At 44.7% G+C, this 27,536-nt stretch overlaps 1 protein-coding gene across 1 annotated transcript in view; it reads right to left on the reverse strand.

The window, feature by feature from the left end:
* Positions 1-14,047: 14,047 nt before the first annotated feature.
* The window catches only part of SLC14A2 (solute carrier family 14 member 2), a 70,079-nt gene continuing 56,590 nt past the window's right edge, over positions 14,048-27,536 (reverse strand). Inside the window, exons 15-19 of the mRNA XM_017529718.2 lie at positions 26,989-27,181; positions 23,988-24,135; positions 23,221-23,355; positions 18,001-18,050; positions 14,048-15,078 (exon numbers count right to left, since the gene is read on the reverse strand). Coding sequence (XP_017385207.1) covers positions 14,878-15,078; positions 18,001-18,050; positions 23,221-23,355; positions 23,988-24,135; positions 26,989-27,181 — 727 coding nt within the window. The 3' untranslated portion in view covers positions 14,048-14,877. The remainder of the gene's footprint in view (positions 15,079-18,000; positions 18,051-23,220; positions 23,356-23,987; positions 24,136-26,988; positions 27,182-27,536) is intronic.

A 27,536-nucleotide genomic window follows, 5' to 3' on the forward strand; every position in this document is an offset into this window, starting at 1 on the left:
TCATCTTCTTTTTACAAGCTGAGGAAACAGAGGGTTGGTGAGGTGAGCTGTCCAGGGCTGGTGAGGGGTGGAGTGAGGGCACCTATCCAGCCTCGCGCATACTTCAGGGTATGCAGTACCTCTGACCCTGCAGCTCTCAACAGTGGAGGGCAGCAAGGCCCCTGGGCAGGTCAGCTGGCCTCACAGAAGGGCCCTGAAGGTCAGCCGAGGGGGTGAAGAGCAACATGCTGCTCTGCACTCCTCCCTGGAGTATAGCACCTCTCGAGATAAAGGAGGAATGTGTTGGAACCCATGTTCACACACAGCAGTGACACAGGCTTGCTTCCTCCCCTGCCTCGTGTGAGCTGCTGGCCTTGTGCTTTTCCTATAAGCACATCAGGCCAGGAGATCAGGGTGCCATTCCAAACCCCTATGTGCTGCTGGGGGCCAGGGTGATGTGTCAGTAACAGAGCCAGTACATTTTCTCTAAAAATCCCAGGGCAGTGGGGACTACCAAACATACCCACATGAAACATCAAGACATCTGCAGAAGAAACGAAGAAAAACTACACATCAAGATCTCACACACATGCACAAAGTCTTCTCAACCATCACACATGGAGTGGCAGGAAGGGTGAAGTAGCAGGTTGGGGCCAGTGAGAGATGCCCTCCATCAAAGCTCCTCTACCTGTTTCAGGACCCTGCCTCTGTAATGGGGCATGACTCCACCCCTCCATGCTTAACTCTCATTACTCTTCAATGGGATGTTGCATGTGGGTGTCAGTTCCCAGATAGGGGAAGTGCCCGGGGCCAAATTGTCCTTATTCCCATCCTGGGCCTTTGCCTGTGCTGTTCTAGGAAGATGGACTGGGGAGCCAAATGGGTTGAGATCCTGGTTTGGGGGCTTCTGAGCATCGTAATATGTAGATTTGGGACAAGTCCTGTTACCTCTCTCTTTTCTTTAAAAGGGCGATGGCCCTCTCAGTGGTATCAGTGAGATGGTATGCGTGAAGTCCTTAGTGCAGAGACCAGTACAGAGTTGGCAGGCAAGCAATCATAGTTGTTCTCCACCTCACTTCCCTTATCCCTTGCTTGGAATGTCCTCATGGTTGATGTCATCTTGTTCTCCAGACATCTCCAGTTGTTTTGAAACTGACCCAGTTGCCACATAGATTTTTTTTTTTTTTTTTTTTAAACATAGAAATGAACACTACTTGTCTTAAAAATTGAAACTTACATTTGTTTTATCTGAGTTCCTTTTTTCAGGAAATGACCTTCAGGCCTTTCAAAAAAGTATCAAATAACTGAAACTCTGGACCAGATTGCTGCATCCAGACAATGAGATGCCAAATCCCTCATTCATCATCATTGCTTACTTGCCCCTCCCTAGCTCCTGTTTTCTTACACATTGTTACATTTCTTTTCTGCTATGTAAACCCCTACTTTTAGTCAGTGAGGGAGATGGATTTGAGTCTGAGCTCCCATTTCCTTGGCTGCAGCACCTGATTAAAGCCTTATTCCTTGGCAACACTCATCACTCCCGTCATGGGCTTTCTGTGGGGTGATCAGTAGGACCTAGTCTGAACTGGTGTTTTGGTAACAGTTTCACTCAGTTAGATAACGCACTTGCCTCTCCTGCATCTGGCTCAGCTTCAGGGCTCAGGTGACTTGAGGGCTTGGGCTTTTCTTTGGAATGGATCACAGTGTCTCCAGACCCTTAGAGTGACTTCCTCAGTGGCATTTTCATTTCTGTAACTTCTAAAATGTCTTCAAAAAGCTAGTAACTACTTGCATATTTGAAATTTGATAACTTTTAATAAGCTTAAATAGTTAAAATACATTTTTATGTACAATTGTTGAGGATCTTCTGGATACTGTAATATTCAGTTTCTTGACCCACATGCTGGTTACATTGGTGTGTTTATGGGAAATTTGTTGATTAAGTGGTACATTTATGATTTGCTCACTTTTCTGGATAGATGATATATTTTATGAAAAACATGAAAAACCAAAAAACTTGTTGTAGTCTTTCTGAGCCCAGAGCACATCTTACCCTGCTGCTCAACCTCATAGTATGTGTGCAATCCTGTAATGGAGTGACTGCTGGCTTGCCCTGAGCTTTGTTTCTCAAAGGAAATTGTTCCAGCTTTTGTTTATTTAGTATGATGTTGGCTGTGAGTTTGTCATAGATGGCTCTTATAATTTTGAGGTGTGTTTCTTCATTGCTTAGTTTATTGAGGGTTTTAAACATGAAAAGATAATGGATTTTATTGAAGGACTTCTGCATCTATTGAGATGATCATGTGTTTTTTGTTTTTAGTTCTGTTTATGTAGATGAATACATTTATTGATTTGCATATGTTGAACCAACCTTGCATCTCAGGGATAAAGCCTACTTGATTGTGGTGGATTAGCCTTTTGATGTGCCACTGGCTTCAGTTTGCTAGTATTTTGTTGAGTATTTTTGCATCTATGGTCATCAAAGATATTGGTTTGAAGTTCTTTTTGTTGTATCTCTGCCATGTTTTGGTATCAGGATGATGCTGGCCTCATTGAATGAGCTGTGGAGGAGTCCCTTCTCATTTTTTTTTTGGAGTAGTTTCAGTAGGAATGGTACCCCCTCTTTTTTTATACATCTGATAGAATTCAGCAGTGAATCCCTCTGGTCCTTGGTCTTTTCTTGTTGATAGGCTTATTATGGATTCAATTTCAGAACTTGCTATTGGTATCTTCAGAGATTTAGTTTCTTCCTGCTTCAATTTTAGGAGGTTGCATGTTTCCAGGGATTTATCTATTTCTTCTACGTTTTCTAGTTTGTGTGCATAGAAATGTTCATAGTAGTGTTGGAGAGCTTCTTTTTTTTTTTTCCATTTCTCTGGGATCAATGGTAATCTCCCTTTGTTATTTCTGATTGTGTTTATTTGGATCTTCTCTTTTTTATTCACCTAGTTAGCAGTCTATTAATCTTATTAATTCTTTTAAATAACGAACTCCTGGATTTGTTGACCTTTTTTATGGTTTCTCACATCTCAGTTTACTTCAGTTCAACTCTGATTTTAATTATTTATTGTCTTCTGTAACTTTGGGGTTGGTTTGCTTTTGTTTCTCTAGTTCTTCTATATGTGAATTAGGTTGTTAATTAGAGATCTTTCTAATTTTTGATGTAGGATAGTGCTATAGAACCCCCTCTTAACACTGCTTTAGGTGTGTCCCAGAAATTCTGGTATGTGCTATCTTTGTTCTCATTAGTTTCAAATAATTTCTTGATTTCTGCTTCAATTTCATTGTGTACTTTAAAGTCATTTAGGAACAGGTTGTTTAATTTTCTTGTCCTTGTATGGTTTTGAGCAATCATCTCCTCCTCATCTTCCTCCTCCTCTCTTCTTCTTCTTTCTTCTTCCTCCTTCTCCTTCATCTCTCCTTCCTCTTCCTCCTCCTCTTCTTCCTTCTTCCTCCTCCTTCTTCTTTATTTCTTTCTGTCTGTCTGTCTTGCTCTGTCACCCAGGCTGGAGTGCAGTGCCATGATCACAGCTCACTGCAACCTCTGCCTACTGGGTTCAAGTGATTCTCCTGCTTCAGCCTCCCAAGTAGCTGAGACTACAGGCATGTGCCACCACACCCAGCTAATTTTTGTATTTTTAGTGGAGACAGGGTTTTACCATGCTGACCAGGCTGGTATTGAACTCCTGACCTTAGGTGATCCTCCTGCCTCAGCCTCCCAAAGTGCTGGGATTACACCTGTGAGCCACTACACCTGGCCCTTTAGTATTGATTTCTATTTTATTGCTCTGTGATCTGAGAATGTGTGTGGTATGATTTTGTATTTTTTGCATCTGATAATATTGTTTCATGGTTGGTTGTGTAATTGATTTTGGAGTATGTGCCATGTGCAGATGATAAGAATGTATATTCTGTTTTTGAATGGAGAGTTCTATAGATGTCTGTTATGCCCATTTGGTCAAGTGTTAAGATCAGGTCCTGAATGATGTCTTTGTTTTCTGCCTTGATGATATGTTAAATACTTTCAGTGGGGTGTTGAAGTCTTTCACTATTATTGTGTAGTTATCTAAGTCTTTTTATAGGTCTCTGAAAACTTGCTTCATGAATCTAGGTGCTCTTGTGTTGACTGCATACCTATTTAGGATAGGTCTTCTTGTTGAATTGAACCATTTACTATCATGTAATTCGTTCTTTGTCTTTTAAAAATTATTTTTGGTTTTAAGACTATTTTCTCTGAAATTAGCAACCTCTGCTTTTTTTCTGTTTACTGTTTGTTTGGCAGATTTCTCTCCATCCCTTTACTTTGAACTTATGAATGCCATTGCATGTGAGACTGGTCCCTTGAAGACAGCATATATTTGGGTCTTTCTTCTTCATCCAGCTTGCCACTTTATGCCTTTTAACTGGGGCATTTAGCCAGTTTTCATTCAAGATTAATATTGATATGTGTGGATTTGATCCTGCCATTCTGTTGCTAGCTGGTTATTATGCAGACTTGATGTGTGGTTGCTTTGTGGTGTCAATGGTCTATGTACCTAAGTATGTTTTTGTGGTTGTCAGTAACGGCCTCTCCTTAAGGTAGGTCTGGTGGTAATGAATTCCAAGAGCATTTCCCTGTCTAAAAAGGATCTTATTTTTTCCATTGCTTATGAAGTTTAGTTAGACTGCTTATGAAATTCTGGATTGGAATTTATTTTCTTTAAGAACGCTTAATATAGGCTCCCCAGTCTCTTCTTGCTTGTAGAGTTTCTGCTGAAAGATCCACCGTTAGCCTAATGGGATTCCCTTTGTGGGTGACCTGCCCCTTCCTTCTAGCTGCCTTTATCATTTTGTTTTTTGTTTTGACCTTGAAGAGTCTGATGACTACGTGTCTTGGGGATGATCATCTTGTATAGCATCTTGCAAGGGTTATCTGCGTTTCCTAAATTTGAATGTTGGCCTCTCTAGTGAGATTGGGGAAGTTTTCATGGATGATATCCTCAAATGTTTTCCAAGTTGCTTTCTCTCTCTCACTCCAGTAAATTGTAGATTTGGTCTCTTTACATAATCCCATATTCCTCAAAATTTTGTTTATTTTTATTTTTTTGTGTGTCTGAGTTATTTTGTAGAACTAGCCTTCAAACTCTGAGGTTCTTTCCTCAGCTTGGTTGATTCTGCTATTAATATTTGTGATTGTATTATGAAATTCTTGAAGTGAGTTTTTCATGTCCATCAGATAAATTTGGTTCTTTCTCAAAATGCCATTTCATATGTGATCTCCTGTATTGTTTTATTATATTCTTTAGATTCCTTGGATTGGGTTTCAACTTTCTCCCAGATGTCAATCATCTCTCTTCCCATCCATAATCTGAATACTTTTTCTGTCATTTCAGCCATTTCATCCCAGTTAGGGACCATTGCTGGGGAACTTGTGGTCATTTGGAGGTAAAAAGACATTCTGGTGTTTTGAGTTGCCAGAGTTCTTGTGCTGATTCTTCTTCATCTGTGTGAGCTGATGTTCCCTCAGTCTCTGAAGTTGCTATCCTTTCAATGTGTTTTTTTTTTTTTTTTTTCTCTTCTTTGATGCTGTTGGGATTTTGTTATGGTATAAGATAGGTTTAGTTGACTGGGTTTGTTTCTGGAAGATTTTAGGGGCCAAGGCTCAGCTCAACACTCCTGGTGGACTCTAACTCTGGGGAGCTGGTACCGGGACTCCAGCTTTGTTATCTGGCTCCCTGAGATTGGGAACCTGCTGCATCAGAGGGGCCAAAGTGTTCCTAGTCCACTGGCCACACCCTTCAATGGGTGGTGCTAGACAAAGTTCTTCGTGGTGGTGGCAGCAGGAGCTGTGTTCACTCACGTGTTCTAGCACCTGTTGCAGCACAGCAGGGTGCTTATGACTTGGCAGGAGTGGGGTGCCAGCAGAAGTAGAGCTGCTGCATTCCTATGTGCACTTGTACCAGTGTCCATGCTTAAATTGCACCAGTGGTGGCAGGGGCAGGGTGCTGGTGGTTACTGGGCTGCTGACTTTCGTGGGCACATTTGCCTGTTATCTCATTTAACCATCAAAAGAACTACAGTAACAGGCTAGTTCCTTGTTAGATGAGAAATTTGGGCTCAGAGGCATTAAACAAATTTCCAGGCCCCACAGTGAGTTTCTTAGCAGCTGTGCACTCTCTTGTGATCCAATGTCTCTTTGAGAATCAGTGAGGCGAGGAGGGGGCGGGGCGGGGGAGGGGGGACAGGTCTAAGCCTGGAAACTAGATGCCTGCAATAGAATGCAAAAACCTGGAACGCAAAAGGAGGGCAAGGAGCAAATGGAGCCTTCTGTGGCTTTTGGAGGGGCTCTGGCGCCCTCTGCTGACAGTGTGAAGGTTTCATAAGAAGTGTTCAGTGTGTCCAAGTCCATTGATTATACAGGAGGGATGTGTCCACATGCAAAAGGGCACAGAAGGTGGGCGGTGGTGATGAAGAAGGGAAGGTACAAAGGCACAGAAAGAGCCATCGTGGTCCTAGGTACATGTCAGCCTCTGTCCCCTATCTCTTTGCAGACAACTGGGTTCACTTTCTTTTAAGGAAAAGCATGCTTTTCAAACTTCGACGTACACAGGAATCACCAAGGATCCCGGGGCGGGGGTGCAGTCTGGGCTCCAGCCCCAGTGTTTCTGATTATTAGGTCTGATGGGGCCTTAGGGATCTGCACTTTTTAACTACATCCAAGTGATTCTGATTCAGGTGGTTCTTGGACCACACTTTCAAAAAGCAAAACAAAACAAAAACACAGTCCTTAATATTTAGCTTTTAAAAAATTGACACTTCAGAAACAAACTAAAATTGTGGCTTCTACATTCAGTTGCTAGAAAAACCCAGAGAAATTCACAGGTCATGGTATTATTTCTGCTCTGACCTGGTTAAAGATAAAAGCTACAACTCTTCAAAATACACAAACCCCAGCCATCCAGTTGGCCTAACTCTCCAAGATGAAATTAGAACAATCCAATAGCATTCAAGTCAGCAGTCTATTCCTGCAAAAGAGTGATTCCAAAACTTGAGGTGTTTGGAAGTGTACTCGAGATGTTAATATGTGGACACACACACACACACACACACACACACACACACACAGCCTTCTCTGATAAAAGAAGGATGAGTGATTTGTTGAAAGCACACTGGCGTTCAAATCTCTGAGAAGCCAATGGTGACAAATGATGTTTAACCTTATTTGGCTGAAGGTACCTGGATCTTGTTGGATCATGTCACTTTTTCTTATTTTAAATTTTTTCTTTTGGATATGTATTTATTAAGATCCATGACTGATGAGTTATGGAAATTCTACCTTAGAGTAAGAGGAATGTAAATTAAAGGGTTTTTGTTTTTTTTGGATTCTGAAAAAAAATCCCATATGCAAAAAGAATAGTCTTTTCAATAAATAGTACTGGGACAGCTGAATATTCACTTGCAAAAGACTGAGGACTCTACTACTGTATACAAAAATTAACTCAAAGTGGATCAAAGACCTAAATATAAGCACTAAAGCTATGAAACTTTCAGGGGAAGAGTTTCGTCTCCTCCCTTTCCTGAGCCCTTAACACTCAGACAGTTTCCCTCTGTCCATGGAAGCCATTCAGCACCTTTCATTCTCCTCAGATAACAGTCTCAGAACCAGGAGTTCAAATAGTAACTGAATCAAACAGCAAGGATATCCTGTGCTCGGTGGTGTGTTTTGGTCTCCAAAGTGTTTTGTCTTATAATTACTTCATCTTAAGTAATTATAAGATGAAGTCTTTGACCTCAGAGTTTCCCACCTTGCTGAGCAAATAAGACCCTCCACCCAGATGACAAGTGATACCAGATACCATAAAATTAAATGTTGAATTATGTGGTCAATATTAAAGTTTATGTGAAAACTATAGTTTTCTTAAAGAATACAGAAGCTACTAAGACATTCATGAGGGAGGTAAATTGAAGTTTTTGGGGTGTGAAAGGCACAAACCATTTATATGTCCCTCAAGTTATCCCAAATCATATTTCCATTCTTTCCCCCTAGTGTGAACAGTAACAGTGGTTCCCATGAGCTCCTCTCTGGGCCCTTGGGGCCACTGCTGTGATGATGATGAGGGAGGGTGGGCGTGGGCCGCAGAGACCACGGACCCAGCCACAGGTCTGCTATTGCTTTTGGCAGATGGTAGCCACCTGCCTTGACCCCACCCCCTGCAACCCCAGTCCCCATCAGGGACTTTCTAGGACAAGGCCTTACAATTACTGGATTTGCAAACTACACACTGACCCATGGCCACTCATGCAATTATGTCCTGGGCTTCTATGTGAATTTGACTCACATCCCTGTGCTGAGGCCCCCTCTCTCTACCCACCTCCTTCAGTTCTTCAGACAGCCAGGAGCATCAGCCTTCTTAAGTCACTTGTGATGCACATAAAAATGCAGATACCCTGTCACCTACTGAATTCCAATGCCTTGGGGTTTGGGGGAGGTGCTAGAATCTGCATTTTTATTAAACATTACTTTGCTTAGTATATACCTTCTGGAATTCCAGGCTTACAGGGATGTTGAATTAGGGGTCCCTCTGTCAGTAAATGTGTATCAAGAATTTACCATGTGGCAGGCCTGGAGATGGGGGCCGTGAAGATACATAATCTGGCCCCTCAGAGGTTATAACGTGGTGGGGAAGATGGGTTACTGAACAAGTTGTAGTGTGATGTGTTAGGCAGGAAGCCAAGTCATGGTGGTGCTCCCCGCTCACACACGCTCATGATTGGGTAAAATCTGGCTAAAAGTCGATTCAAAGAACACCCCAGGGAGTGTGTAGGGATCAGGAAAAGGCTGGCTGCTGTTTCTGCCTTTCTCCAGCAGGACATTTCACGATCTGATTATGAGTAGGGTCTGTCTGGGTCTTTCATTTGCTCCAGCTGGAAAATCCATAAATATTTTGGTTGCTGGGTGTCTTCCCAGTTTGTTCTAGTCCCTGCGCCATGGAGCCTGGGTGTGCTAGGTCTTCAGAGTGGAGGGTGCCACCTCTCTCTGCATTTCCTTTGTTCCCTGGGGTGTTTGTCAAGTGAGTATCCCACAAGTGAGGCTCTGAGTATATTGGGGTGTCGTGTTGCTGTCTCATGCTGTCATGAATGAGGAAGGAGTTTGAAAGCAGAGAACTAGCCCAGGGGGACATTCAATGCAGCCATGGGAGAGCAAGCTCTAGTTGCCACCAAGAGCTCTGTGCAGGACCAGCTAAGTAATTCATGGGACGCAGTACAAAATGTAAATATGGGTCCACTTGTTCGAAAGCTATTAAGATTTGAAAGACACTGATGGGAGGACAGATGACAACAGAGAAGGCAATGCCTCTGTTTTGGTGGACATAACTTAGAGGACATGCTTTAGCATAACAGTGTCTGTTACTGACTCACTCATTCACTCCACTGGGGAGAGAGGTCCCAGATAGGGGAATGTACAAAACCCACCCCTGTTCACAAGGAGCTCACAGTCTGTTCATGTTGAGAACCTGGGGCTAAGGCCAAGGAGCCAGAGTGGGGCCTGGGAGAACAGGAATTCAACCCCTGAAGGTGGCTTGTGGCCCAGGAATGGTGGTGGGTGCTCCAGCCACAGCCCAGCATCCCTGTCCTGCCCTCTAGATTGTCACTTTAATCTTGTGTCCTGAGCTCTCCATCTTGCTGTGTGCTAGGGTCGTTAGAAACTAGCTGGGCATCCATGACTCCCTGGAAGCTTAAAAACAAGAACTGGGCTGGGGGCGGTGGCTCATGCCTGTAATCTCAGCACTTTGGGAGGCTGAGGCGGGTGGATCACAAGGTCAACATGGTGAAACCCCGTCTCTACTAAAAATACAAAAATTAGCCGGGTGTTTGGCACATGCTGTAGTCCTAGCTACTCGGGAAGCTGAGGTGGAAGAATCGCTTGAACCCAGGAGGCAGAAGTTGCGGTGAGCCGAGACTGCACCACTGTGCTCCAGCCTGGCAACAGAGTAAGACTCCGTCTCAGAAAAAAAAAAAAAAAAAAAAAAAAAAAAAAAAAAAAAAAAAAAAAAAAAAAAAAAAAAAGAGAAAACCACCAAGAACTACACACAGATGAGCAGAATAGGATTTACAGGTCTCTAGAGGGGCCAAGACCACAGCTTACATTTGTCCAGATCCAGTGGTTAAGAACTGCATGGTTACAGGCCTCCTCTGACCCCAGGGACAGAGACAATCTCTGCTTGACAAAATCATGCTGCCTGGGGTTCCTCTCACTTGAGAGCTCTCTAGAGAATCTTCTCCCTACAGCACTGCCCAGCACCAAGTGCCTCCCCTACCTTCTACCGAGGGGGCCCCCTGGGGAGCTTTGGAAACCACCCAGGCCTGGGTTGCCCCTAAAATTCTGATAGAGCTGGTCTGGGCTGTTGCCTGGACACCAGGGGTTGTAATGCTCTGCCGCCCGAATGGCCCATTTCCCCATCCTGTGATGCACCTTGCAACTACTGCTTAGGCTGTGCTGTGAGTGACAGGTGGATTCTAGTGACCCAGACTGACCCCTCAAGAAGCAAGCGCTGAGGAAAGGAGGGAGAGCCACTCCATTCCTGTCCCAGCTCCAGCCCTGGCCCCACCAGGCAGTTCGCAGAGGGGCGGAGCCTCACCCCACCACCGAAACTGTTGTTACTTTTGCCCTCTTCGTGTTACAGTATCAGCGGGCCGCCAGCACCTGCGCTCTGTGTAGCCCCGTGTTCTGCTTTTCTCCACCTCCTTAACCCCTGACGGCAGATGTCTGCCTGCGCAGGGTTCCCTGCGTGCCTGTCTCAATGGAGCTGCTTTTCTGTGCCCACCACCCACCCGCTGGCTTGCCCTCTTGCAACAGCTGCTGCCATCACCATTTCCTCCAACGTCCACCTCCTGCCCCATTCCAGGGCAAACCTTACTCCATCCTACCTGCTCATAGGGCACACCTGCTGCATCTCACCTGGGGCCACACCTCTGACCTCTAGCCAGCTCTGCCAGTATGGTCGGAGGGGTCCGGACAACCCTCTGCTTCACTTTCCTGGGGCCAAGTCGCTCACTCAGCAGGCTTCTAGGGCCAAAGCGAAACCTTGCTTTTGTGCTCAGCCTACTGAGCCGGATGTTTCTGGTTAGTGGTTTTATTTATCTAGTTTTCTTTGGGGTGCAGGGCTGGCCCCCAACAGTGAGAAAGAGACAAACTTCTCTTTGGAGCATTCTCTGTGCTGTCTGTGCTCCTCCTGCCTCAGTGCCCAGTGCTTCTTACTGCACCCCATACCAGGTCTACTACCCCTTATCCGAACCCGTTTGGGGACTGAGGATGGGGATTGGGGGTTAACGGAGGGCTGAGGAGTGACTCAAATTTGAAACAGTTGGGGTCCAAGAAATAGGCAGCACAGTTGTTTTTCTGCCCCGGTTGCATGTTAGAATCACCCCAGGAGCTTTAACAAAATTACCTGTGCCCAGACCCTTTGCTGGCCTAATTGGCCTGATGTAGGGCCTGGGCATCAGAATCAGAGGATCCTAATCTAGCCAAGAGTAAGGACCTGTGTAATGATCTCTGGACCTGGATCCAGTTGCATTGAGTTTGTTAGAAGCTCAGATTTTTGGTACCACGTAGATCTAGTGAATCTAAATCTCTGAGGTTGAGTCCCAGGGATGTGTGTTTCAATAAGCCTTGCAGATGATTCTCAGATGCACAACCAGTTCTTCTGTTCTTAGAATTGCAACCAGTGCATTACAATATGCAATGAAAGGGAAATAAATGAGTGGAGGCAGCATCCTATTTCTATCTCCTGGCTCTCAAAGTATGGGCCCCCAGACCACAGCATCAATATCTGCAGAGAACTTTTTAGAAAAGGAAATTCTCAGGCCCTGCCTCAGGTCTGCTGACTGACACTCTTGGAATAGGGCCCACTAACCTGTGTTAAATCAGGTCTCCAGGTGATTCTGATACATGCTCAAGTTTGAGAAATCCTCGTCTACTGTCTATCTACCTGCGCCTCACCTGAGACCGTTATATAGTTTAAGGGTCTGAATCATAAAGGCTCCGTAATGAAAGGATGATTGCAGAAGACCATTTGCAAAAGAGCCTTGAAGTTATTTCTCATAAAATGATGGAATGCTGAGGGCTAGATGCCATGCACCACTCTGAAAAGTTCTTCTTCTGAACCCTGCACAAATGTTTTGGGAGAAGCCTACAGGCAGTAAGTTTTGGAGGCAAGTCAGTTGGCCTACTTGGGAGCCTGTGTGTCTAAGTACATTGTTGTGTGCATGAAACAGTTTTCCAATTCCAGCCAATAGGGAGAGTCTATTCTCTCTACTGAGTCTATTCTGTAGAGAAAATAGAAAAGCAGCTCCATTGAGACAGAGGGGTAGGAGGGTGTTTCAGTCAATTACTCAGTCACTATTTCTCAGGGCCATTATGTGCCTTCAATGGGCTACTTCAGTGAAGGAAAAAAAAAGCTGTACATGTATGCGTGTGCATATGTGTACATATATGTAGCACACACACTGCCCCAACCAGTTAAAAAATTTTCCTGACGATTGAGTTAATCATGTGTTTTAGCCTCCAGCATATCTTCATGGTCCCATACAAAGCCCCCCTCTGGGATATATAGGTGTGTAAGTCATTTTATTTTTATACCCTAGTCCTTTTTCCCTCTCACATTCCTGTATACCTTTGTGTGTATGCTGGTAAAACATGTGTTGGTGTCTTATGCGCATGCCCAGATTTGTAGAGTTTGCTGATTTCTGTAATGTAAAGACTCCCACCATGGCCGGTTTCAAGCTATCAATGTGATGTCACTGAATGGCATGGGGAGGAATGTGCCCACGTGTACAGTGGGCTCTCAGGAGCTGGTGGAGCCAGCTTAGCTCTCTACCGTTGGTGCTTAATTGAAGTGCTGGGCTGGACTGGCTACTTTGGTATGCAATAGACCTTGTATGTTTTCACAGGTCAAATTCTTCTACCCCATCTATTTCTACTTTGCTTGGGCCAACTCAGCTTGCTTTATAGGCCAGGATATTGAAATACTTTGAACAGCTGAAGGGTTTTATTAGTGGTCAATAACCAGAACAGCATGCATGTGAAGGGTTTCCTGCTCTTAATAAAACCAGGTTATAACACTTTGGTGGAAAATGCATGAAAACTGGTACTTTAATAGTTATCATCACTTGGAAGTTCTGGGGCAACTGAGTGAGCTGTGAGCATAAACAGCCTTCTGGTGAAATTCCTGGATGCTTAATCCTCAGAGAGCACTAATTCCATGGTCATTAAAATACAGCCTGAGACCTTCTTGGCCTTGAGGTGTGATTGCAAACTCAGAGGTAGCCTCTGGAGTGTGACTCGTTTGCCTTTTCTATGTGGAGGATTTGTTTCCATCCTTAACTGCTTCATTTTCCTGGAGAAGTCATACAGGCTAGATATGATCTGGAAGAGAAATATGCAGCTCAGTGCTCTTGGGCTGCTAAGGGCAGATTGAGAAAAGGTAAACATAGAAATTAACTTTTTCTAAATGATGGATTTGCTAAAATGTAATTCTTTCCTTAAAGCTATGGTTATAGAGGGTCTGTCCCCCCTCTCCTCCCCCATTCCCTCTGTGTCCTTATCCCCATGACACTAAACTGGGAGTGCGTGCATGCTGGGGGGTGGTGGGAGGCCCTGCTGTGGCAAAGGGGTTCATTCCGCTCTGTAGAAGGGGCGGGAAGGCCAGGCCACATGGAGTTCCACAAAGAAGGTTTGTGGCTTAGAAGCTTGAAGCTATAACCAGAGTGACTGAGGAAGAGTTACTGGCCACTCCAGACTGGCTTGTAGTTTGGGGACACAAAGCTAAAACACACTGCCCTAAAAAGTGAGGTTGGTTATAAACAATCTGTGCTTCAACTCAAACAGAAAACCATGTCCAAGGTCATTTCTGTATAATTCCTTCCATAAGCAAATCAAACCCTGTTCTGATGATTTTTAGCCCATCCTTGTGTCTTTTCAGGCACATGCTTGACCATGGAAAGCCCCTCAAGTGAGCAATGTATGAACCTCTAGGTGAGCCCATTTTAAGAAAACCCTGATGCCGTCTTGCAAATTTAAATCGTTTACTGAGAGTATGATGATGAATATTACAAAGGGAAATATATTTGTTTATAATATGATTTGAGTGTTGATAAAGATCAGTTTTCATCTGACACTTCCAGAAATATTTCTATAATGTAAAGGAAAGCACACTGGCATTTTCAGTGAATTTAGGTTCCTAACCCCAAGTCTGGAGAGAGCCTTCAAATGACCCAAGAATAAACCTTTGTTAACATTTTCCTGTCTCTTCTTGGGCAACCCTTCTGTCCTTTACTTAAAGTAATTACTTGTTGTCACGCTGACTTCATCAGATTGTAGGAGAGAATAATCAACATTTCTGAGGTGGAAAGGACTTTCAAATCCCTCCCTGTCATGAAACGGATTAAGAAAGTGAGGGTGAGAGTGGGGAAGGACTTACTCAACATGGTAGGGTTCATTAGCAGCAGAGCTGGGGCAGAATCAGCCCTCTGGCCTTCCAGGCTAAGGCACGGTTCTTGGTACTGTGCTTTGCTATATTAAAGGACCGAGTTGGGTGACCATGTCACTGACCTCTATCCCTTTCTTTGTGACTTCTCTTTACGGACGAGGCTTGTTTTGTAGAAGAGGGCAAGTTCTCCACAGAGCGAGCTCTTACGGGACAAACTATGGGCATAAAGACTAAACTAATCTTATCTTTGATGAGTGTTGTGCATGTTAGAAAAGAGAGGTTCTGGAATAGTGACTACATACATGTTTCTTTGTGCTTGGGGAGAGTGTCACAGAACAGACCAAAAGAAGGATAAGTGGCCCCTTATCCTGGTGACATGGACTGCTGGCTGAAGGCTGAATTTACAGTGATGTGTTTTAGAGAGGGAAACTTAGGAGATGTCGTAAGCCTGGTATTTTGTTATGGTTGATGCCCTTCTGTTTCTCTCCTGTGACAGGTAGTAGATGCGATTGGCCTCTGGGTAGGTGACTTTGTTGAGAGGAATCTTGTAGATGGCGGGGTTGTTGGTTGTCAGGAGCAGGAACGTGAGAGCCGAGAGACAGAAGGGCCAAGTGCAGGGTGGCAATCCAAACTGGGGGGAAAGAACACAGATAAGTCTTGGTCACATTAGGTGCTTGTGCTGGTTTAATCAGCCCTTATCAATCACCTACAGCCCTGGGGACAAGAGGGGCTCCTCCTTTGTGGGCATTGATAAAGATATTTCATTGATGACCAAATAAAATCAGGCCAGTGCTTTTCATCTGCCTTGTAACATGAATACACAGTCTTCAAAATGCAGCCACTGGAACCCTAATAGGGGCTAATATGCCCTTCTGTAGAAGTCATCAAAGCATCATACGCCTTTTGTAGAGGCTGTGCTTTGTCAGAAGCTGTGTTTCTGGCCAGGTTAGACTTCTAACTCTAGGAACTATGGCTATCCTGTGTCTTCTCTCATCAGCCACTGTTGGAGAAGTGTCTTTGGCAGCCATTTGGTAGCTCAAGACTTTTTTTCTTTGATCATAGTTGATTGGACTAGAGATAGGCACCCGACTGAAACACTGCTTCCCATAGGCAGGTGAACGTCCCCTTGGCCAGCAGGATCCCTCTCTTGAGAAGCTGAACTAAGAGGCATAGAGTGGTGTCTGCATGGTTCTGGAACTGAAAGAACTGGAGAACAAACCAGTCATGGTGGCCAATGGGGGATGTATGCAGTAGAAGAAACCCACCACAGAGACACAGGGAAAGTGAGCAGAGAGATGGAGAGAGGCAAAGGTGTGATATCATTGTCCCAGGGAGCTGGAGACAATGCAGCTGCCTCTCTTCTCAAGGGCTCTCCCATCCCTAGCTCTTTTTCTCATGATGACCTGTTTTTATTTCTTGAGATGCTCTAAGGCTTTTTAGCACTCTTCTCCACTCTTTGAGATAGCTTGAATGGATAGTTTGATCACAATGAGCCTGCAACTTCAGTTATGAGGCAGATCAAATATGCCCCCTCTTGCCAAAACGTCACCTTATTACAAACAGTTAAAACTTAGATACTAGTGTGGGAGTAGCAATGCCAGTCCTGTGTGTGCACAGATGGCACTGTTGGCTGGGTCTTGGGAAACAACAAAGACAGCTACTACCAGCGCTGAGGCTGTAAGGGGCGCCCATGAGTGATGAGTTCCATTTCAGCAAGTCTTCCAAGGCCCCTTGGAACTGCACAAGGTGTTTGGGAAGCACCCTCGGAGTCCTACATTGGGAAGGATGTTGGTTTGGAGTTCCACAGACCCAGATCATCTTGTTATGGCCATTTAATCTTTTTGAGACCTCAAGAGTGAAATAGGAATAATAAGGTCTACTCAGAGAGTTGGTGCCTAGTGTATACTAAGTACTCAATACAAATGATCCTAAATATGTTGTTGTTATCATCAAGTAGATGGCGGCATTGTTGAAGACATGACGCTGTACATACATGTGCCAGTTAGAAAATGAGAGTACAGCTCCTTTATGCTCTTCTGAGGAGGGCTTGGATGGCCCCATAAATATTGTTCAACATTTTTTATATCCTGTTCCTCAATGACATTATGGGATATCCCTTCAATGTGAGTTAATAACCCGTACGTTTTTGTATGCCAGACAGTGGTCAGCACAATGTCTTAAACATAGCGGGCAAATGGGGTAAACTTGGCTTTGTTTTGAAAAGTGTCTAAATTGAGTGGTCTAATCTGTAACTTCTCTGAAAACAGAGGGAAGGGCCGGTCATCACGTAAACATCTATCATCAGGAATCACAGCTTCCCATTTTGCATTTCTTTCAGTGCGTTGTCAAGGAATTGACAGATTTAGTGGATGAACGATTGAGCGAATGAATGGGTGTAGGAGGAGAGGATAAAGCCTGAAGGGAGCCTCAGAGCCCATATTCCATGCTCTTCTTCCCTCTCAGGATTTCTGATGCTTTGCTATTCAGGCCTCACTCTAATACACCCCATTGTAGAGGCTCACTACCTTAGGGCTTCATTTATCCAATATTTATTTCTTGAGCACCTACTATGTGTTGAAGACTGTAACAGATACTAGAGATAAAGATAATATGATAGGCTCCTTGTTCCAAGGGAGAGCACTGGCCAAGGGCGGAAGAAGACCAATGAGTACTAGACTCATCACAAAACTGTACGACATCAGGTGTTTAGCCGAGGTGTGCACAAATGCAGTGAGGCCCAGAAGAAAGATTTAGTTCACTGGGGGAGACAGGATAGTACAGGGAAGGCAAATTCTGCTGCTTAGAAACATTCCTTCCTATGCTAAGTCCAAACCATTCATTTTTACTAAAGGTGGAGGGAGAGATTTAGGCATGTGTGAATAGAATGTCCCTCCCATCCTTATCTGCAGCATCACCTGGACTTCTAGTTACCCATGCGAGGTGTGCCCTTGTGCCCTTATCAGAGAAGGGGAGACACCAACTGCAAGTGGGGCCCTGAGCCGTCTGCACTGGGGCCGGGGGCCAGCACGGCTCCTCCTGACCTCACACATCACCCGACACTGGAGCCCAGATGAGGAAGGGGTTTTCAGACTGTGGCCGGTGACCTTAAGCCACAGCTCTGGCTTCACTCAGGCCTGGCTGGGGCTTGACTCCCCTTCTTCTATCAAGGGGAGTCAAGTTGCCATGGGACAAAGATACGTGCTGGCTCACAGGCTAGTTGGATGGACGCACACAAACTGAATAATAAAGATTTAAACATATTTATAGAAGATGATGGAAAGGAGTTTGATTTGTAAGATAATGTTCCTCAGTTGTCCTCAAAGGAGCTCCTGGTCTACTGATGATAGGAATGGATTGGCCCACAGTTGAAATGTAAACTTTTAGGGCCTGGCTTCTTCTGTCTAGCTGGTGCTAAGGTGAATAGTGTGACTTGAAATAAGGGAGATGAACTGGGGAAGGGTTCATAGAGGAGAGAGGTTTTCAGCAGGTTTGGGGAAGCAAGAGGACACCAGAAAAGATGTTGTAGACATCTTCTGAGCCCGTGTTGACTCACCACAGATAACATGTTAGCCAGGGCAGCACTCAGGTAGGCAGCAAACAGTGCTAGAAAAAATAAGAAATAGACCAGTAACTATTTAATAGCACCTCAAGATTAGTCTACATGTTCTCTTCCCATCAATTTTATGCCACAAATGCTATCTCTCAGATTTTTAAAAAATTAGTCATGTTTCTATCGCTTGGCAGCTTTGAAAGTGTTAAATTCCATGCAAATGCCGGCACAGCAAAGACAGCAGATGAACTTGTTAAAAAGGGCCAGAAATTGAGCCGTTATGGTTCTTTTGGGTCCCACCACCTTGCATTCCAGTAAAGGAACATTTAACAGCATAAACCATAAATGAAAATTTTACTATACAGTAAAGGCAAGTGAATCCCAGAACTCCCTACTGGAATATTTCATCACAAGTTATTAACATAATATGAGTTTCTAGGGAGGAGCAGCATTCTGAAAGCTTGAGGAAGACTAGACATGCCCAGTGCCTTGCTGTCTAGGCTCTGCGGAAGGCATGATGAAACTGGACACTGGAAAGAGCCCAGCGCTGGCAACAGGGGAGAAGCTATTAAAATGTGCTAGAGTAATTGACCTTTGTGTCCAAACCCTTAATTTCTCACTGAGAGCATCCCAGTTGTCCTTAGGATTATATTAACAAGAGCAAACCTTTATTAGAGGGTTACTGTGTGCCCAGCTAGTAGCGATACTACCATAGCTTTTGGCATTCCTGCAGTGTGAGCATTATTAGTCTTCATTTCACACATGAGAGAACTGAGGCTCAGAGAGGTGAAATCATATGACTGTTCAGCCTGTATTTCAGTTGGAGAAGTCCCTAATGTTTCAGAGGTGGAAATTCAAAGCGGAAAGTAGATGAGATTAAAGAATGAATTACATGGCTGGTTGCGGTGGCTCATGCCTGTCATCCCAGCACTTTGGGAGGCCGAGGTGGGAGGATCACTTAAACCCAGGAGTTTGAGACCAGTCTGGGTAACAAAGCAAGATACCATCTTTACAAAAACCAAAAATATTCGCTGGTTTGGTGGCATGTGCCTGTAATCTCAGCTACTTGGGAGGCTGAGGCAGGAGGATGGCTTGAGCCCAGAAGTTTGAGGCTGCAGTGAGCTATAGTAATGCTACTGTGCTGTAGCCTGGGTGACAGAGCAAGACCTTGTCTCAAGAAACAAACAAATGAATAAAAGAGAATTAGTTAATGAGTTATATAAAGTAGAATGTGGGGCTATCGATGGATTTCATGGGTCACACCAAGCAGCTTATTCTCTGAGAGGGAATAGGAGCTCATGCCATCTTTTGTGTTCGCCGAACCCTCATTCATTAACATACATTGTTCAACTAGAGATAATAGAGCTCAGCACTTACTGGACAGTCCCAATGTGTCAGGATTATTCTCTTAATGTTCACAAATGATCGAATTTGATCCTGACAACAGCTATAGAAGTTGGGCACTGTTAGTGTCAGGCATGGAGAGTTCAAGCAACTTGCTCAGGATTACATGGCTAACAAATGGTAGACCAGCCATGTTGTTCTGGGAGTGGGCTCTTAACTAGCCTCTCAGATCTGAGGTTGGAAAGAGGGGGCAAACCAAGCACCACCAAGGCCCCAGAATAGAGGGAAGCCAGATGGTCTGAGCAGGACTCTGGGCTTGCTCTGTGAAGAATGGAAGACTCCAACTCTGTCTGTCTTCCTTGGGACCCAGAGCCAAAGAATTCATTCTCTCTCTTCCACTGATATTGGCTATTTTATCAAATTTGGTGTTGCTACAGCAGGAAAACCCCCTGAAAACCTTGTGTGGGCTCCTGTGTGGCTGTAGGGCTTTCAGAGCAGCGGGGGAGGAGGAAGGATAGAAGGAAGCTTTGCTTCAGGATGTCTGGCCACCTGGCCTGTCCTATCCATCACTGGGCGTGTGATGATGGAAAAGGGCCTGACTGTTCTGGGCTTGGATTTTTGTCACAGGTAGAAAAAGCACTGGCTTCAGGAAACAGTGTGGTGTCCTGCAAAGAGCACTGCCTTTTACAGTCAGGCAGCCCTGACTTCAAGCAATGTATTTCGCTTCCTTTAGCCTCATTTCTCCATCTGTGAAGTGAGGTTATTAATATCCACATACTTTACGGGGCTGGAGGGAAGATTAAAAGAGATGACCTGTACCAAATTCACAGCTCTGGCTCTGTGGACACTTCAGATGGGGCAATTCTTTATTGCGGGGGACTGTCCTGTGTATTGTGGGGTGTTTAGCAGCATCTCTGGCCTTTACCCATTCGATGCCCATAGCACTTCCCCCAACCTCAGGTATGACACACAAAAATGTCATGAGACATTGCCAAACGTTCCTGGGGAAGGGGAAAATCACCTTGGTTGAGAACCACCAGGGTAACGTCTGACGTAAGTTAGGCATTTAAGATTTGTTTGTTGAACACGAATATTCCTTAGTAAATAAGCAGAACTTAAAGTTGGTAGCCAGGGATATCCTGTAATGTCTTTTCCCAGCTGGCATCCTTGATGTCCTTGTCCTCTGAGACTCTGGACAGAAGTTACAGCTCCAGGATCTGGATGCAGCCCCCCCCACCCTCCCCCCAGCAAACCGGGCCACCTGCTCTGATCCTATGTGGAGTTCATGGGCCACTGAGAGAGCCTAGAGTGGCAGAGTCTTGACTCTGAATCTTTAAACATTTCAGGACTCCTTGACTTTTCATTTCTATCATTCAGACTTTTTATTTTTAATGGGATAAAGGCCAAACCAATTTAATAATATAAATGACTACTAATTTTAAAGATATCTGAGCATTTAGAATTTTAGTCATTGGGACATTTTTATGGAAGGAAGTAACTTATGCATAGATCTGGTTTCAGGTCATGTAAAAGTGCTGGCCTACTAAGAAGTTAAAGTTAGTTTAAGATATTCACTGTGACATTTATTTCCAGTGGGACTGTTCTGCCTGATGAAGGAGCTATCAGCCCCTCCTGCTTGCACTGTCTCCTGGTTGCCTATCAATGGGCCCTACATGCATGTAAGCTTCCAGATTTTCTACATGGCCTCAACTTCCTATTTTCATTAAACCTATTAAAAACAGTTGTTTGTGAGACTGAGCTGGCAGATCACTTGAGCCCAGAACCAGCCTGGGCAACATAGTGCAGCCCTGTCTCGACAGCAATATATATATATATATATATATATATATATACATACATACATACATACAAATTAGCTGGGAATGGTGGTGCATGCCTATAGCACCAGCTACTCAGGAGGCTGAGGTGGGATGATCTCTTGAGCCTGGGAGGTTGAGGCTTCAGTGAGCTGTGATTGTGCCACTGTACTCCAGCCTGGGCAACAGATGAGACCCTGTCTCAAAACAACAACAACAAAATGGCCCCCAAACCCCACTTGTATGTGTTATAGACTGCTTTCCCATTTTTGGTCTATAAGTACATTGCTGGATGCTTCCAGATCTTTCTTTAACTTGTAGAAGGAGGGTTGACTCTACCTCTGCCCCCGGGCAAGTCCTTTTACCTCCCTAAGCCTCAGGCACCATGGCTACAAAATAGAGCTGGAGTTTTCAGCTTCTTAAAATGATCTAATGTAGTAATATTTAGAAAAGTATTTTGGTGAAAACCGATAAATGTCAGACATTACTACTGTGTAGTATGTCTAGAGGTTCAAGGATCTACCTAAAGAGGCTTAAAATTCCTTCACTTTAGTGTATTCTCATGTTTCTTGAGGTTGTTAGGCCCATTGGCACTTTTGGGAGATGATGTGACTCAGTTTCCTTGAAACCAATGAATGCACCTTGATTCATCAGAGCCTTCTGGAACAGAGAGAGGTGCAATGGTAGGAAAGGGGGTGGGGAGTTTAGAGCATGAGTTCAGACTGAGGAAGACCTAGGTTCATGTCTCAGCCTTGTCTTTTACTATGCAGTTGAGCTGCTTCACCTCTTTGACAAGGCTGGGACTTGAGGAGCTGAGTGAAGCACCTGGCTGCAAAATTTCAGGTGGCCCTCACTCTCAGGGTGGGGGTGGGGTGGGGTATGTCAGTCACGGTCATCACCTGCTTGGCCCTGAGAGTAAGCACCTCCTTACATTTTGCATCCCAGGTGTCTCTCTCGTCTCATCCTAGTCTTGCTCTTTGATGCCACTTTTCCTCTTTGCAAAATGTGAATAGTAATACCAACCTTGAAGAATTAGTGTTAAAGGTAGAGATGAGGTATTTAAATTGCCTACGTTGTGGTGGATGTTAGGTGAATGGCTACCTTCTATTTGGGCAATATGACAGACACTATTTTTTTTTAAGTAACTACAATGTGCTGGCCTTAGGTTGGGGTAGCAAAAAATAATTTTAAGAAAAGCGAATGAAATAGAGCAGCTTTACCCTTTGCATCTTGTTTAGAGTTTGCAAAAGAAAACATATCTACAAATTATCTTAAGGAAACAAATATATGGCCATAGCTGATCCAGAGCATCTTCCCTAGCAAAGACTATTTGGAAAATTTTTATTATAAATTTATTTAAAAAAATAAGTTTATATAGATAATGTTCACAGAATCTATAGATATACTGAAATAGAACTTCTGTTTTAAATGTCCTCCTGCTCCAAAGGAGTTTTTTTTTTTTTTTTTCCCCCCACTCATATAACATCAAGACATAATGGATGGTCAAGGATGAGGACATATAAATCTAACAAATTGTTACCGTTGATCTAATTTCCTGGGACTCTGAACGAATATATATAACCAACAGGGATCATTTGAAGGACCTGTGGTTAATGTTTGGGTCTTTAAGGCTAATGGCTACTGTAGATGATGTAAATCACCCAATTCCATGTGTAAGGAATAACCTGCATAAGAGTTGCTTGGTCAGTTTGCTCCAGCCCCCGACAGGAGAATAGCAATCATAGGAGGCAGCCCAGGAGCAATAACCAAACCTCCGCCACCTGTCTTCATGTGACTCAGCATTGCGTACTCAGTGAAAATAGTGTTGCTTTTTGTTTTTAGATGGAGTCTCGCTCTGGAGTGCAGGGGTGCCATCTCGGCTCACAGCAACTTTCACTACCTCGGATCAAGTGATTCTCCTGCCTCAGCCTCCTGAACAGCTGGGATTACAGGTGTGTACCACCATGTCCAGCTACTAGAATTTTTGCAGGGTGGTTTTCTTTGTCTGGATAGACATAGGCATCTTCTGAGATAGTCAGGGAACTTTGTGGGCAGTACCTACCGCAGGCAATGGCGAGGAGGTGCGTCTGCCAGGTGATGACGTAGAACATGCCTCCTATTGCTATGCACGCGAGAGTGCTGTTGAAGCCACACAGGCCGAAGTAGATGGAGTCAAAGGGCGTTGCAATAGTGAGCGCTGTGAGAGAGGGCAGGCATCAGGGTTGAGTCTGGAGTCTTACGGCGCCCATGTGCTGGCCTTGAAACCTACCACAGTCCTCAAGGCCCAGAGCCAGTTATCTTTTTAAGTAGTTATACAAAAAAGACTTCTGGCTTTATTCTTAAACATCTAAAGAAACAAATGGCCATAGAGCCCCATGAATACTAGCAGTTAAGCTGGCATTTTTGAATGTTTGAAGAGATTCTTTGAATAGGGACAGAAGTCTGATTTAAACAGCCCAGAGAATATCCTTTCCCTGCCAAGAAAGAGAACCTCTCCTTTGTCACTGATACCTTAATTCTCTAATGGAGAATGACTCTTTCTTGTTGTCATTGGAGATGATTAACATGAAAATATGCCTGGAATACACTCCCAAACTTTAAATATAGACTAAGGTGTAAATGACTAATACCAAAACCTTTCTTGAGGGTGGCTGTGGCTCAGGGGAGGATGAAAGGACTAGACCAAAAATGGAGAAACAAGGGACAGCAGAAGGAGAGAGTTCACGGGAATCAGCACGTGGAGTGTTGTGAGAGCAACCATTTTATTTGAAGCCAGCCCCAGGCTCTAACCCCCTCACCCTCTAACCTCAGGGAAGTAAGGACACAGACCTGCTAGCATCCCCATGGTGGATCCAATTGCGGCGTGCAGGCAAATGAGAGGTGAGGATACGAACAGAGCTATGAGGAAGATGCCTCCAGTCCAGGGGTTATCACAGCCATACACTTGGCCAATTCCAACGGGGATGGCTTTCAAAAGCTGTAGGCACAACAGGATTACAGGCTTATTATGGAGGCAATAGAGACAACTTGACCTTGGCTGCAAAAGACCTGCCGCCGAGCCCTCCCCACTCACGTTTTGCAACAAATTTCCAAGATTTCTATTTCTATTCAAATAGGTTAATTCTAAAAGGAACAAAAGCTTTATCATCTTAATCTTGAGTTCTTAGAACATGATGGATTAGGATATTGAGTTTCCTTTAGTTAGAAATATGAGTGTGAGGCACTTATCCCCCGGGGAAGAGAAACTGAAAACCTTTCAAAGTAGAGTGCTGTTCATTAGAAAAGTAATATATACTGATCAAAGTTGGAGTTTAAAAAACCTTTGTGAATTTTTTCTTAAAGCTAAAAAGATCATTAGAAGACAAAATATTAGACAGAAAAATGGCCCTGTATGTTTTCAAGAGCAACATGTTTGGGGTGTGATTGTGTTAGTAAGGTCTGGGGGAGGAATTGGGACTAGTGTCCATAGACGCGGCCAGGAGAAGGTAGTATCACCCAGCATCTGCTGTTTTGATGAGTAAAGCCCCGGAGCACCCTGCTGGATTCAGTCTTCCATCTATCTCTGGGTCTGGTGGGGCCTGTCTTGTGAATGGAAAAGCACTTGAAAGAGTCTGGTGCCTTGTGGGGAACTGCATAAGGGTCCTAGAGTTTGGAAAGAGGATCCTGGAAATGCCAGCTTCCCCAGCCACAGGGACTGTGTTTTGGAGGGCCTGGCCAAGGCCCTTGGGCAGGAAGCTGAGGAGAGGCAGTGTCCCTGGGTGAGCCTGTGTATAGGTCTTCTCTAGAGAACTCTTGCAGCTGGACATGGCAGGGGAGGGAGATTCTGCAGCGCTGTGGCCCTCATGCCACAGTTAGTGTGTGGGTACAGGACACAGGCGGAGTGGGTTAGGCTGTGGGCTCAGTCTCCTGTTACCCGGTACAGAGAAGAGAATGAGGGCTCTGGCCTCACTATGCAGGGCAAGGGGGACAGGTGAGAGAGACTTGTACACAGAGGCAGCAACATGGGCAGTTTTGTCCCCAGCCAGTTGCACCCTTCAGGGGGGCTCTCACTGGCCACAAGAGCAGAGGAACCCGTGGGGACTCAACATTGCTGGGAAGTTTAGACACTCCCTGTGACATTCACCACTTATTTATCAGAAACAGAAGGCTCTAATTTTAAAGGCCAAAAAGACAAAACGTATGAATCATTGTCATAACCCAGTTGGCCAGAAAGTAACTTCTTAAAGAACAATGCCACAAAATTGAATTTCTCTTTCCTGGAAGGTTGGCGGGGTTGGGGGAATTGTCTAAAGTGTTTGTACAGGATTATCCCTTTTTTCCATTTCTATAAAATTTCAAAATGTCTTCTCAACTGAAATTGTGACATAGAGAATGAAATATCTAAAATCTGCATTTTCTAACGTCCTCTCCCCATAGCACACCACTTAGAGCAAGTTCGGCTCCAGAAGATATTAATTGGGTACACTAAGAACGGGCAGCTTAGGAAGCTGAACTGCCAGCGCAGCACCTTTTCTTGTTTCTGGTCCAAGAAGGTCCTCACACATACAAAATAATTAACAAACAAGGATGCAACTAACACAAATAGTTCTCAGCCAGGTGCAATGGTTCACGCCTGTAATCCCAGCACTTTGGGAGGCTGAGGTGGGATGACCTTTCGAGGCCAGAGGTTTGAGACCAGCCTGGGCAACATGACAAGAGCCCATCTCTACAAAAAATCTAAAGAATTAACTGGGCCTGGTGGTGCATGCCTGTAGTCCCAGCAGCTCACAAGGCTGAGGCAGGAGGATCACTGGAGCCCAGGAGTTTGAAGCTGCAGTGAGCTGTGATTGTGTCATGCATTTCAGCCTGGGGGATAGAGTGAGACTCTGTCTCCGAAACAAATCGAAAGCCCCCTAATCAAATAGTTTTCTTGCTAAAAACTGGTGCTTCTCAGAGTAAATTCAGGGCTCTTTCTGCTACACCATGCTGTTGCCTACTGTGGAAGGAAGGCTAAGAGAAATGAGGCAACATTATTTCAGAGAAAGTTCCTTCAACAAGCCCAAGTGACTCTGTGGTCAGGTGATGAGTTGCCAATAATAAAGTCTCAGAGTAAGTGCCAGACCGTGGGGCCGTTCATGTAACGGAAAGCAGGAGGGCCTCGGAGAAAACGTGCCTGATAGATAAGGCAGCTAATGGGCACATTTCTCCAGGCTGACTTAATGCTGTGAGTACAGCTTCTTATTAATCACCTTGGCTGACTTCCGGAGGTCAGGCTTATATACAGAATACTTATTTTTAAAAACTTTAAAAGCTCTGTTATATGTTTCTTAATGAAGGAACACCTGTGCTTTAAAATGTGAGCAAGCTTTGGAGAGTGAAGGGAATAAACTCTGGAGGCTGGAACAGTGACTTCTTAAGCCAATAGATGGTAGCATGGTGTGTATGACTTGAACGATTCTGGGTGACTGGATGAAAAAAAATGCACAATGTAAGCTGTAAGCATCAAAAAGACTTTCTAAACATCTACAAAGAGCCCTGGCCTGAAAGGCAGGAGGCTGGAGTTCTAGTCTTGACTTTGCTCCTCCCTGATTGGCTGTAAGACCTAAGGCAGGTCTCTTAACTCAGCCTCAGTTTCTTTCTCTGTGCTATCACAGGGTGGGACCAGAACTAACCCTTTTTGCTCTCAGAAGCACAAGAGGGTGGTAGCTCATGAGATATGTATGCAGAGTGCCTGGAACTGTGTAATTGTTAACAGTGATTACTTGTAGATGTTTCTGATGTGCAAAATATGCAAACGCCACTAACCTCCAGTATGGGCAGACACTGCCCTTCCTCCTTCCATGATACCTACCAAGGGCACTTGGACCTCTGACCAGGTGATGTTGGGCACCGTGGATGCAGGCTGCAGCAGCATTGTGGGGAAGAAAAGGTTGTAGTGGCCCGTGGCTGCCAGGTACAAAGTCACAGTGATATTGAAGGGCAGTGTGAAGACTGGGAGGTCCCACTTGCTGAAGATGGTGCTCAGGGCACTAGAGAGGATGGGGCTGGTGGCAGAAGCATGAGAGATGCTGGTCAGGAAGCTGCCTGGTCCTAACATGAGACTGTGCTTCAGTGGGGGCTTCCTGTGCTCCCTAGAGAAAAGCAGCCCGCTGGGTATTCTCTGGAGCCTGACTGGCCCTGAGCAGTTCTTCCCCTGGGCCTTCTCCTCCCTGCATAGTGACAGGATGGGGCGCCCAGACTCAACTTCAGAAGGAGATATAAGGCAGGTGGCCTCAGATCTTCCTTGAGGAGTCCTATAGCTCCATCCCCAGGCATCAGGAGGAGGGCAGCTTGGGGAAGCAGAGGGGAGGGAATCACATTCATTCAACAAATGTTTTTTGAGTGGCCATGTGCACTGGC

The sequence above is a fragment of the Cebus imitator genome, unplaced genomic scaffold, assembly GCF_001604975.1.
Source record: "Cebus imitator isolate Cc_AM_T3 unplaced genomic scaffold, Cebus_imitator-1.0 Scaffold60, whole genome shotgun sequence".
NCBI classification, from domain to species: Eukaryota; Metazoa; Chordata; class Mammalia; order Primates; family Cebidae; genus Cebus; species Cebus imitator.